This window comes from Trachypithecus francoisi, unplaced genomic scaffold, assembly GCF_009764315.1.
Source record: "Trachypithecus francoisi isolate TF-2019V2 unplaced genomic scaffold, Tfra_2.0 Contig01580, whole genome shotgun sequence".
NCBI classification, from domain to species: Eukaryota; Metazoa; Chordata; class Mammalia; order Primates; family Cercopithecidae; genus Trachypithecus; species Trachypithecus francoisi.
Window position 1 is genome coordinate 1,809,386 of NW_022681443.1, and position 12,780 is coordinate 1,822,165.

The 12,780-nt window shown below is 58.6% G+C and overlaps 1 protein-coding gene across 1 annotated transcript; it reads right to left on the reverse strand.

Annotated features, from left to right (window-relative positions):
• Window positions 1-1,247: 1,247 nt before the first annotated feature.
• On the reverse strand, window positions 1,248-12,395 carry CBX6 (chromobox 6). The gene is made up of 5 exons (XM_033189834.1): window positions 12,188-12,395; window positions 11,968-12,011; window positions 11,758-11,823; window positions 11,546-11,612; window positions 1,248-6,987 (listed from the first exon to the last, which is right to left on the reverse strand). Exons 1-5 carry the CDS (start codon window positions 12,254-12,256, stop codon window positions 5,971-5,973), a joined length of 1,263 nt encoding a protein of 420 aa, XP_033045725.1. The 5' UTR covers window positions 12,257-12,395; the 3' UTR covers window positions 1,248-5,970.
• Window positions 12,396-12,780: the final 385 nt, after the last annotated feature.

Sequence of the window (12,780 nt, forward strand, 5' to 3'; positions counted from 1 at the left end):
TCCCAAGCCTCACTGTCCCCACCAGTACAGGAAGAGGACTGAGCTTGGTGATGGAGATGATCTGGGCCTACCATGTTCCAGGCACTGAGGTGTGGGCAGAGAGGGGATGAAGACCCAGCCCTGTCCTTAGGAAGAGGGATGGACAAAACCTTAGGTCAATACCAAGGGAGGAGCCAGGGCAGGGCCCGGGAGGGCAGGTGGCAGGGGAGGGGCTTCAGGCAGAGGGAGGCAAGGGGGGGGTGGGGAGGTGGAGGCTGGGGGAGACTTTGCACCTCAGCCATTTGCAGATGGCACACAGGCTGTGTTGAGCTGTGGGAGTTCTGGGCATTGCAGCCTGGAAATTAACAGCAGCGTCTGTCTGCACTGAATATCCCCAGCGCTGGAACCAGGCGTGACAAGGAAATAGATCGCATTCCTGCTTGCCTAGAGGCCGTGGTGCCGGGGCATGATCCTGAAGGCGGTGGGCTGCCTGACCCATATAGCACTGGTGTGGAAGACACAGGGGGCAGGTGCAGGCCAGGGTGGAGACCAGTGGACCAGACAGGAGCCACTGCCAAAGCAGAAGCACTCAGGACCCCAGGATGCAGGGCAGGGACACACTAGAGAAGCCAGACAAGAGGTGGGGTGGTGAGGAAGGGGAGACCAGAGCGCCACCCGTCCGAGGCCTGGCAAATAGGTGGCCACGGGAGGCATCGGGAGCTTGCAGGTGGAATGCCAGGCAGTCGGGGAAGGCATGGAAGTTTGCCTGGGGCTGCTGCTTCTAAGCCCACCGATGTGGGGAGAGGGTGCGTCATCTCATGAGAGAAGGCACATGGCGCCCAGAAAACAAACGCGAAGACCACCATTCTCACGATTGGAACATGTGGTACCAAACTGTGGGACCCAATGGCAGGAGTGGCTGGTGCCCCATTCTGGCCTGCTCTCTCCTGGGCTCGGGGACCACAACCCCACAGGCCCCTTCCTCTCTGCGGGTGCTGTGATTCCCACTGAGGGACAGGCAGTGGTGAGACCTCCACCCTCCCACTCTCACCTACCAGTTATTCTCAAGGGTCCAAGAAGCAGCAGGCATCTGTTTCTCCCACTGAGGCACATGTGAGCTGGGGGAGTGTGGGAGATAGGAACCAGGAAGCAAGCGAGTGCCAGCGGTGGGGCAGGGCTTCCCCCTCTTACCCTGTCACTGGAGGGGCATGGGCCTGCTGTTTTTGAAAAGCCAGTCACAGCTGGAAGAAGACACAGACACACTCCAACCTAGGGGCAAGGCCTCAGCTTCGGAATGTGACAATTTATTTGGGGGGTAAAAGAGGCTTTTCACCCCCCTTTCCTGGCGTTGATACAATATTGAAGAGCAGCAGAACAAACGTACAAGACAGAGTAATCGGCACAGACCCACCCCTCCCCCGGAACCGCCGAATCCAGAATGGAGCCCAAACCCACACCCCCAACTAGGCGTCTTCTCCACCGGGGGAGGGGCAGGGTGGACTGGGGGACCTGCCCCCCACGCCGGGGCGGCACCTCCGTTTCCCATCTCCTGCCAATCCCACTATTTTTCCATCTTTGACCACTGGAGGCAAAGTTTAGCCAGCTGGGAGCTGGATGGTTGAACCACATACAAAGGCAACAACACTTCATTTTAAAAATGAGAGAGAAAAAAGAGACAGTGCCCCTCCCCAAATATAGAGCTATATATGTATATTTTCTATATATAGAATTCATTCGTGCACAATTCATTAAATGAACTTCTCAAAAATTAAAAAAATTATAAGATACATACTTCTTTAGGCCTTTGTGTTTTTAAATTAAAACCAACGAAAATAAGTCTCCCTCTCCACTCCCCCCAGCAGGAAGGGCGGCCGGAACGCTTCGCTCCCGCTACCTGGCCTCCTGCAAGAGGGTTCCCCCATGAGACCATCAGTCCCCCTTTGCCTGGCTGACTACCTGCATACAGTAGACACTCACTGCTGGAGTGAGGCACTGACTCCTCCAAAGATTGCAGGAGGCGGAGGAGGGAACCACGAAGGCCTGGGAGGGGGCATCTTTGGCCCCCACTAACCATCTCCCTATTTCTGCATCCTGGTGACTGTCAGCAAGAGATGAGTCGGGGAGACCCTCTCCTGGAGTTCTAGCCCCTAATTCTGGGCTTTCTATATGACAGGACATGCAGATAGGGAAGAAACTAAAACCTTTCAATGTCTTCCTTTTTTCTTTAAAAGTGATTCCTCAAACCATCCCTGCCCCAAAGAGGCCGCCTTGGACAAGTGCATGGGAGCCCGGAAGTGGAACTGACCAGGTAGGGCTCCACTGTTCCGTGTGGGCGAAGTGCAAAAAAAAAAAAAAAAAAAAAAAAAAAAGAAAAAAGATAAAAGAAAAACCACCACAAACCAAAACAACAAAATGACACAGAAAAGTGGGCAAAGTGGGGATGTGTCCTCTTGGGTCCCCAGAGTCCAGAGAGGCTGGTAGCAGCCCTGCCTCCTGGCCAACCCAGCTCCCTGTTGGGGCTGACCCTCCAGCCTTGGGCAGGCCCACCGGCCTGGCTCTCCTCCAGGACCTCCTGGCTCAGGGGCTCACTGCCAGGCTTGTGCTGGCTCCAGGGCCTGGGCCCTGCCTTTTAAAGGGCTTTCCCCACAGGCCAAAGCATCCTGGGCCCTAGTCCCTGCCGCATTCCCCCAGTGAGGCAGCTGCGCTTCTCCAAAACCATTTCCACCTCTTTGAAAAGGGGCCATCCCCCTAACTCTGTCCCTCACACTGAAGCTGGGGACTTGATCATCACCTCTTCCCAGATCATAGGAAGGATGAGGCTCATTTTGACCTTGACCCCTTTGCAGGGTAAGAACAAAGAGGGGTTGTGGGCAGCTGGGGGCCCCAGTACCAGCAACCTTGACCCCCACCTGGTACTGGGCAGCTGCTCTGACACCAGCAGCGCTTTCTGAAGAGGCCTTGCTGCCCAATATACCCATTTTGCAGAAGGGCAAACTAAAGGTCAGAGTGGGGACCGAGACAGGGATGGGTCCCAACTTACCATCTCAAACCAGAGACACCAGACCTCACCTGTTTCCTATGATACTTGGGTGGGGAGGGGGTGCACTTAAGGGGAGATGACCAATGCCCCAACCAATATTGAACATAGGAGATTGGGCTTTGGGGGTTATTTCACATACAAAAATAAAGCAAACCAGATTGCAACTTCTGCTTGGTAATTAGGCAAACGGAAAGCAGCAAGGGTGGAGGAGGGGCCCATCGAGGCTGATCTCCCAAGCGAGGCAAGTGTGTGGGGGGCGGGGGTACTAGAGAGGGCAGGACGGAGGCCTCCGCTCACCCTCGGTTCCAACCACTCAGGTCCCCAGGGGCACTACCCACCTCAAGGCGGTATGCCTGGTGCCTCTTCACGCACCAAGGCCGGCCCGGGCTGCTCTGCTTGGAGCTCAGGCCAGCAGAAGCAGACTACCTGTGGCAAGGGAAATGCATTCCCTCTCCCCAGCCACCCCCAGAGCCCAGCATCTTGCCTCCTGAAGCCTGCATCCCCTTTCAGGCTAGGGAGGCTCAGAGAGGTCGTGGGCTTTAGAGTGACCCATGGGGAGGGAAGTCTCCCCCACAGGGTGGCGGTGGTAGGGACCAGATGCCCCAACGACTGCCAAAGCAACGGAAGCGAGCAAGAAACCAAACTGCCCACTCACCAGCCCCCTGGAGAAAATCACCAGTGACAACCCCTACCCTCCCAAACCTCAGCTTGCCGGGGCCTGCAGCTTGGGTTGGCTTCCCGGGGACCCGCTGTTGTCCTTCCCTTTGAGCAAGCATGGGTGTGGAACTCTGGGTCCAGGCCCTCTCCACAGTGCCTGCAATGCCAGGGAACCTGCCAGCTGGGTCCAGGCCTCTGCCCCATCCTGACATTGCCACCTCACCTGTGCAATCACTGCGTTACTATTTTTTCTTAAATATCTCTTTCTCCCCCCACCCCCCACATAGGAATCCCATAATATTTTTTTCTATTTCTTTTTTTTTCCTCTTTTTTTGTTTTTGTTTTTTTGCAAAACTAATTCTTTCACTTTCCTGTCATAAAATCACCTCTGAAAACACAACTTCTTTACAAAAAAGTCACGAATGACACGAACTCTCAGGAAAACACATTTCTATGGTCTCTGGAAACACCTGTAACTGGCACCCAGGTGATCACTCACCTAGGGGAGGGGATCAGGGGGAAATCACCTCCAAGGACAGAGGAGAAATACCAGCCCTTATTTGGGGGAAAAGCCAATTGGCACTTGGACGGCCACAAAGCCAACACACAGGGCAGGGCAGGGAGCGCCGAGGAGGATCAGCCTCCGCCCCGACCCTGCGAGGGTCCCCGTTCTATATCCCGGGGAGGGGAGGGCTAGGGCCACACTGCGGGCCCTGGCAGGGAGATTGGGAAGGAAGGCGACCTCCCATTCTTAGGACCAAAGGCGCTCGGGTTCTGATTGGCCACCTGCCAACGTGCTTCTGAGGGAGGGGCCCAAGGCAGCACAGCCAGGAAGCCAGCTCCAGCCACGCCTGGAACACGCCACCCACGCACAACGGAGACCCGGGAAGTGGCCCAGGGCTGGCCAGTGGGGCACCTGGTCCTAATCCTGGGACGAACACCCTCATTCTTCTGGAGAACACAGCCCCTCTGGTCTCACCTTTGCCTGCCTGCCCTCCCAGGGCCCGGCCTAAGGCTGGGGCTGTGCCCTCTGCCACTGGCACGGGTGCCTCAGCTCCCTGGCAGCAGAGGGAAACAGAAGCTGCCCAGGACACTGGAGGCTCTTTGCTTCAGGCAGGCTGGGCTATGAGAAAGCCTCCGTGGTCAGAAGCAAAAGAGGGGCGGGGAGAAGCTAGGAGGCCCTCAGGAATGGATTCTTCGGGGTCCTCCCCAAACACTGGGAGGAAGGGGGAGCTTGGCAGGGGGTCTCCCTCTCTATCTCGGTCCCCACCATGCTGTGAAGGTCCGACAGGTTGGGCTGACCACCCCGAGGAGGGCAGGGGGGTAGGGGGCATGGTGCCCCCAGCACACCCGGGCCAGGAGGGGAGGCCTGGTGACTTCCACAGCAAACCTCCAGACCCAAGCCTGGTCCCCAGCCCTACTGAGGCGAGGAGCGGTCCAGGTCTTCAATGCCCCTGTTCAAAGGAACTGTAAAGGATGCCACCCGGCAGCCTGGGGCCTAGCACCCAATGCACGTATGAACCCACGGACAAACACAGTAAGTGGGGTGGACGCACAACTGAAGTTTCCACGGCAGGTTCTCGTAGCACCTTTGGTCAAGAACTGAAGAGGCCTTTAGATGCCGGGAGGCTGCGGCCAGGCGCACCCTCTGCCAGTTCCTCCCACCGTTGAGGGGGTTAGGAAAGAGACAGGGCTGGGGCAGGGCATAGGGGGTCTACTTAGGCCTCATCCAAAATCGAGCAGGGAAGACCCCGCCCTGGCCAAACTTCTGATGCCCTGGCTGATGTGAAGGGAGGAGTCGAGTCTGGCCTCATCCTCAGCCTCTGCCTGGGGCTTTGCCAAACAAGCAGGAAGCCCTCCTTCTGCCTAGGCATCTGCAGGAAGGAAAGGGACTGTGCCCACCCTCGGTGGGGGTCTCCTAAGGGCCCCACAGCTGCCAGGTTAGCACCGAGAAATCAGATGCCACACAGGAGAGCAGGAAGCAAGCTAGAGAGGCGGGTGGGATGTGGAAGGGGCAGAGGAACCCTAGGTTCTGGGGCTTTCCAGAAACCACCCAGAGGGCCCTACCATGCATGGGCAGGGGGTGTGCCCTTCCCCTGCCCCATTCCAGGAAGGCCCCTACCCCCTAGTTTTCTGGGACCCCAACTACCCAGCCCCATCCCTGGGTCAACACGGAGCCATTTGAAACAAGCAAAGCACAGGGAGAGAGGGCTGGGGGCAAGGGCAGGGTGGGAGCAAGAGTATGACTTCCGGCAGGAGGGCCCCCCCAAGCCCCCCTCCTTGGTGGAACCCCCTCACTTGCTCGCCCCACTGCTGCCACCACTCCCAGCGGCGCCTGCTACCCCAGCAGCCACCTTCTCGAAATCCTCAGGGTTGCAGAATTCCTTGATTGTGACCGTCAGGAGGTTGCTGGTGACATCGGTGACGACCACATTGGAGCAGGGTGACATCTCGGGGCGCCAGTCCCCAGCCTCGGGCTCGGAGGAGGCACCGACGGGCTCAGGGGCCGTGGGAGGCGCCAGGCCGGCAGCAGCTGTGACCTCGGGCGGTGCCCGCTTGCTGGTGGCTGCCGACTCGGGAGGGAGGGACAGGTCGAGCACCTCCTCCGGCTCGCGCCAGCTGGGGACGGATGGGCTCACGGTCTCGGGGAGGAGCTTGGGGGGCGTGTCGTCGGGGTCAGAGGACTGTGGTGCAGGTGAGGGGCAGCCGGAGGAGCCGGAACTGCGGGCGTCGTAGGGGGTGGCGGGAGCGGCCAGGAGCAGCCCAGGGCCGGGGGCTGAGGCATCAGCCTTGCCAGCGGGCGGGGCAGCCAGGGGGGGGGGCGGGGTAGGCAGGGGGGCGGACGGGGGCTTGTACAGCGCAAAGGCGCCGAACTTCATGTGGCGGATCTGGGTGCGCAGGACGCTCTCGCTGAACTTCTTGCTCTTGCCGATAACGCGGTTCCGCGAGGGGACTTTGGGGCGGGCCAGGGCCCCAGCCCCCTGCCCGGTGCCCCCGCCGCCAGCGCCCTTGTCGATCACCTTCAGGTTCAGGATGATGCGGTTCCGCTTGGGCTCCCGCGGCTTCACCTTGCGGTTGATGATGCGCACCGTCTCCGAGAAGGGCGAGATGGGCGGGCGCAGGCCGGGGCTGCCCCCCTGCGGGTCCGGGCGGGGCAGGGGACGGCGGGACATGCGGTGGCAACGGCGGATGTCCTTCTTGAGCCGGTGCACTGCTGCGCTGGAGTGCAGCTTGGGCGAGGAAGCACTGGCAGTCGGCTTGACAGAGAAATGCACATCACTGATGCGGAGGGCCTCGGCCTGGGCCCGCGCCTGCGGGCAGAGGGAGGGGTGGGTGGGAGCTCAGAGCTGCCCGCTGACCTCCCCTGAATGTCCCTGCGCCAGCCAGCCCTAAGTAGAGCCTCTCAGCCAATGATCCCGAGACCACGCAAGAGAATCACTGGTCTTTATGACCTCGACTTAGAAAAGGAAATGGAGGTTCAGAGATGAATCAATTTGCCTCCGACTCCAAGGTCTGAGTCAGGACACCCTTGTCCAGGCCCAATTCCAAAACTGTGTTTTTTCTACAACCCACCACCTCTGCAAGCTCCACAGAGGGCCCTGGGCCACCCCATGGCTGCCCTTGCTGACACAGGGGAGTATGGACAATTGGGACACAGTGTTGGGAGGCAGCCCTTTGCTCAGAAGCCCCTGCCAAACCCCTGCTCTATGGCAGATCCAGCCCAAGCGGGGACTCCTCCACGGACTCATTCCTGGTGACAGAAAGGAGGAGGTGGGTCCTCCCTGCTCTGCCGCACCCAGTCCTGCTGAGCCACCATGTCCCCAGTGCCCCGTACTCTCTCACCTTTGAGCAGGCTGACTTCCGGTTCCAGCCTGCTTCCTCAGCTGGCAGCACCTCAGCCATCACACTTCCCTGGATGGGTCTCATTTACTTGTCTGCCCAGTGCCTGGCTCAGAGTGAACTGGTGCCAATGCAATCCAAGCCTGCACCCCAAAGCCTGGGCTGGAACCCAACCTGGTCAGACGTGAGTTTGAGGGGGACAGGCCTAGAGGTGGGCCTGACCACTCCCTATTCTCTGTGCCAACATGGTCTGGGGCAGGATGGTGGTGCAGAGGTCGTGGGCAGCCAGGAATACTGCCCCAAGCTCCTAGGCCTGTCCTTCCAGCTGTCCTTCCAGGCATGAAATCTCTCTAAAGCCGCAGGGCTCTCAAGAGACCCCAGGTTCCAGTCCAACCCACCTGTTGTCAGATGCCACTAAATGGAGAGAGGCTAAGGGACTCGTAAGGTGATGTAAGCTGTCTGCATGGCCAGTCCTTTCTTTTTTTTTTTTTTTTTGAGACGGAGTCTCGCTCTGTCGCCCAAGCTGGAGTGCAGTGGCCAGATCTCAGCTCACTGCAAGCTCCGCCTCCCGGGTTTACGCCATTCTCCTGCCTCAGCCTCCCGAGTAGCTGGGACTACAGGCGCCCGCCACCTCGCCCGGCTAGTTTTTTGTACTTTTTGGTAGAGACGGGGTTTCACCGTGTTAGCCAGGATGGTCTCGATCTCCTGACCTCGTGATCCGCCCGTCTCGGCCTCCCAAAGTGCTGGGATTACAGGCTTGAGCCACCGCGCCCGGCCACCAGTCCTTTCTTTACTAAGGAAGGAACTGACACATCAAGCACCAGCTGCTTGGGGTTACAGCTGCACACACAGACTCTCCTGGAGAGCTGCTCTATCACAGGGAGGATGGCGGGCAGCAGGAACAGGAAGGGATTTGGTGCAGTGAAAGAACCACAGAGCCCAGAGAAGTACAGACCCCGGGCTTGAAGAATGACACATCAAAGCCTGGCCCTGACACTTAAGTAGGAGAAAGTCCTGGTCCTTACTGAGACCTGACTGCACCCCAGACAGTTCCAGAGGCCCCGGGGGCCTGCTAAGACAGACAGATGGTAGAGGCAGCGTGTCCTGTGGGCAAGGTCTCAGTGGTGTGAGAAGATGGCGAGGAGTCACAGGACTGAAAGCAAGGGCTGGGGACAGAGGCTGGGGTGTGTGGGGGGTGCCACAAGGGGTGTGGGTTTTACAGATTCTCTGGCTCCTACTGGGGAAGGGAGGCTTGTTAGGTGATGGTTGCCCTCAATCTAGGTGGGAGATGGTTGGGACCGAGAGGAAGGCCATGTCCCCATGGTTGGTCTGTGAGGCCCTTGAGGGTGGGATCTGTGAGGTCTCTGTACCTCCCACTCCCCACAGCACTGGATGCTTAACTAGTACCTGGAGGTAGCCCATATGCCCCTCAAACAAGACTAGATTACATTGGACCACAACTCCCAGGAGAGGTGTTTGCTGGCTTATTTGTTGGCTAAGCAAAGATGTCTTCATTTAGAATGTGGCCTTCACCCCCATGGGAGAAGGGACTGTGACTCCACATAGTCCTCCCAGCCCAAGCTGGGGCCTCCTGGGGCTGCTTGGTTAACGGTCCCTTCCACCGCTAGGTGGCAGCACATGAAGCCGGGCCTGCCCATGCCAATGCTGCCAGCCCAGCTCCCAGGAATTGGGCCCCTCACACCCCTTCCCACACGAAGGCAGGGAAAAGTCCAGACTTTTTTGGCATGGTAGGCAGACATTCTGCAGGTGCATCCCCACACTTTCTGACTCTCAGACAGTTAAGTGTTTACTCCTTCTACAAACTGCCTGAGCTTCCTGACTTCTGCAATTATGCTTCCAAGAGTCCAGTGGTGACGGACTGTCCCTGGGGGAGGGGCAAAGAGTGTGGGCAAACAGCAGGCCCGGAAAGAAACCCTGGCTCAGTGAGTCTCCTTTCCTTATCTGCTTGACCATCATAGGGCCTACTTCAGGCGCTCCTGTGATGATCAGAGAGTACATGGCACCTGCTCAGCACAGTGCCTGGCATGCAGCAAATAACTGAACAGACCTACCCATGCGTGGTGGACTTATAAGCACTGATCTTTTTCCAATGTATGCTTGGCATACGTTGTCATTTCTTACTTTATACTTTCTATATTATTTTTTAAAGGGTTCACCCCTCCTCTTCCTCCCCACACGGAGAACTCCTTGAAAGTGGGGACCTGGGTCTGCCTGGTGAATTAAAAATAACTGTAGCCAACATGGTTATTGCACCCTGACCAGGTGACAGGCATAGCTTTGTGGGCTTGGCATGCACTGTAGATGGTGTAGATGGCATGAACTGTACCTTGACCTCTCCCCATGTCTGTGGGCAAGTTACTGGATACCTCTGGCCCTGTTTCCCCATGCGTAAAACAGGGAGGATGGAAGCTATCTTGTGAGCTCCTGTTTGCTTTACAGTAGTTCCTGGCAGGAAGCGCTGAGTGTAATTTGCTGACTGCCATACTGCCTCTCACGGAGTCCCAGAGCAATGTGTTCGGCCCAAGCTAATCTCCATAGCCCCTCACAAATATCCACATCACTCTCAGGCTACCTGTTTCTTAGGGTCCAGAAAAAAAAGTTCTCCTATCTGCATCTCTATCCTCTGCCACGCCAACTCTACAGCCTTCATAGCTTCCTGTGTATATCTGCCTTTCCCCCTTAACCTGACATGGACTCCTCAAGGCATAAGATGAAGAAAAGGAGACAGGATGAAGCTGGGACGCTGGACCTCAGGTAAGTCACTTTCCCTTCCTGGGCCTTGATTTTTTTTATCTGTGAAATGGGGATAATACTCCCTACTTCTTGGAACTGTTGAGGGCTCAGCCCTGTATTAGGCCCATAGCCAGCTCAGGAACCAAAAGAACTATCAAGAAAAAAGGCGTTTTGTGTATCAATGCTCATGGTCATACTCGCTTCACCGCTAGAGGGTGCCCCAGCTGCACTGAGAGACTGTCACACAGCCCATTAGCCTTGCAGCTGCTCCGCCCATCCCTCCCCAGGAGAAGCATCAGGGTTCAGGTTACTCCCTGGATCCCCTAGGATGTGCGTCGCTTGAGGGTGGGGTTTGTAAAAATATGAAATTCTGGAAACCCACATTTCTTACACTTCTGCTTCTCTTCTCCAAAAACGAGTCCTCCCACAAAGTCACAGGCTATCGGGTGGGAGGGGGCCCTGAGGCATGTGTAGCACTACAGGGAGACAGGTGGCCCACTGAGTCCCACCTGCAGCCTTGCCTGCCACCTAGGGCCATCTTGCCCTTCCTTTCCCAGACTCTGTCTTTTCTTGTCAGAATAAAATAAAAACCCAAATCCTCCAAGATGGCTTCCTCTGGAAGTTCTTCCCTCCCTAGCAGAGGCTAATATGCTATGCTCTCACTCCCACATCCTCATCCTCCAGAAATGGCCGGGAGTGGGGGGAAACTGAGGCTCAGAGCCCTAAAGTTAGTGGCCCAGCCTGGGTGATAAATTCAAAGGGAAGTGATTTTGAGGTCAAATTCAAGTTGGATCCCAAAGAAAGGAGGGGAGCCATGAAGAACAAATCCCGAAAGACAGGGAGGGGCAGAGAGGCAGGTGGTCCCCTAATCCTCTCCTTGTGTCCTGCCAGGAGGTGGGACTCCACTCACTCTCCCCCTGGGTTCCAACTCCCAGCACAGTCATAACAGCTCAAACAAATGCCCCCTTCCCATGGGCATCCCCTACCTGCCTCAGCCACCCCCTTTCCTGGAGCCCTAAAGGCACCCCCAGACCCGGTTTCAACAGGGGAGATTATCCCCAGTCCCAGGACCCTCTTGTTGAAGCTGAAGCTGGCTGAGGCTTGCCATCAGGGGTTTCTAGGGGGGGCTCACAACCACCCCCTGCCCAGCTGGGGCCCCTCTGGAAAGGCCCGCCCGCTTGGGCGGCTGCGTATCTGTCCCTCCCTTCCAGGCCCCGTGCTGTGCCGGGGCTGGGGGCCCGAGAAGGGGATGCTGCTGGGGCTGGGCCAGGTTACCTTCAGAAGGAAAGTTTTGGGTTTGGGTCCTCTCTTCTTGGGCCCATACAGCTCACGCTCCCTCTCCCTGCGGCCGAAAAACACCAGAGGTTAAAAAGAGCCCCTTCCCGGGCCCCACTCCGCGATGCCCTCCCCGTCTCTCCCGCTTCCCCGCGCGGCGCCCCAGCCAAGCCTCGGCCTCGCCGCCCCTGCCAGCTTCCCCAACAACTCACTTTTGCTCGAAGGCTGCAATGAGCCGCGAGTCCAGGATGTTCTCCTCGGGCTCCCAAGTGCTGTACCTGCCGAGTCACAAACGCTCAAAATCAGGATGAAGACCAGAGAGGGACAGGCACGCGGCGAGAGCAAGCGCGCGCACCCCCACCCCAGGCCCCGGTGCCCGCTGCCTCCCCTCCCGCGACGCCCCCGGACCCCGCGACACTCACTTGATCGCCCACCCCTTCCATTTCACCAGGTACTCGATGCGTCCCTGAAAAATAGAGGGGAGAAAAACGGGGGTGGGGGTGGGGAGGATGCGGGGACGCGAGGAGGCGGCGGCGCGGGGCTGGGCGAGGGAGCCGGGCTAGCGGGACCGCTGCGCCCCGAGGGCTCACGGCCCCGGCTCCGGCTGCGGACAGCGGCGGCCCGCCCCGGGCGGCGGCTCACCTTTCGGATCCGCCGTTTGATGATGGATTCGGCCGCGAAGACCCGCTCGCCCACTGCAGACAGCTCCATCTTGCTCAGCGGCACCCACAGCCCATAATACTCCCTGCGCCCGCGGCCGGTGCGGCACCGCTCGCGCACGCGCCGCAGCGCCCAGGCCCCGGCGGGCGGGAGCGCGGCGGGGCGCGCGCTCGCGTTCCAGCTGCGGGCCGTCACGTGATCCTCGCGGCCGGCGCGCGGCTGCCAGGACCGCCCCCTCTCCCGGGGCGGTTGCTAGGGAAAGTCAGCGCGAGCGGGGCGGGGGCGCGCGCTGGCTCTTAAAGGGGCCGCGCCGGCGAAGGGAGCAGCTGCCGGCGGACCCGATGGGTACCCAGCTTGTGGGCACGCTGCGGCCTTACGCTTATCACCTCCTCCCCCATCTTGCTGGCGCCCGATCACGGACACCCTCTTCTCGCCTCTTAATCCCCACGCGCGTCTCGCCAGGCCTTGGGCGGAGGAGGGCTGTGGAGTCGGAGTCTCGCCGCCAACGCGCGTCTCCCGCGGTAGCCTGCAAACAGTTAAAAATGATGCAGCAGAAATGCAATTGCTGTTGCCTT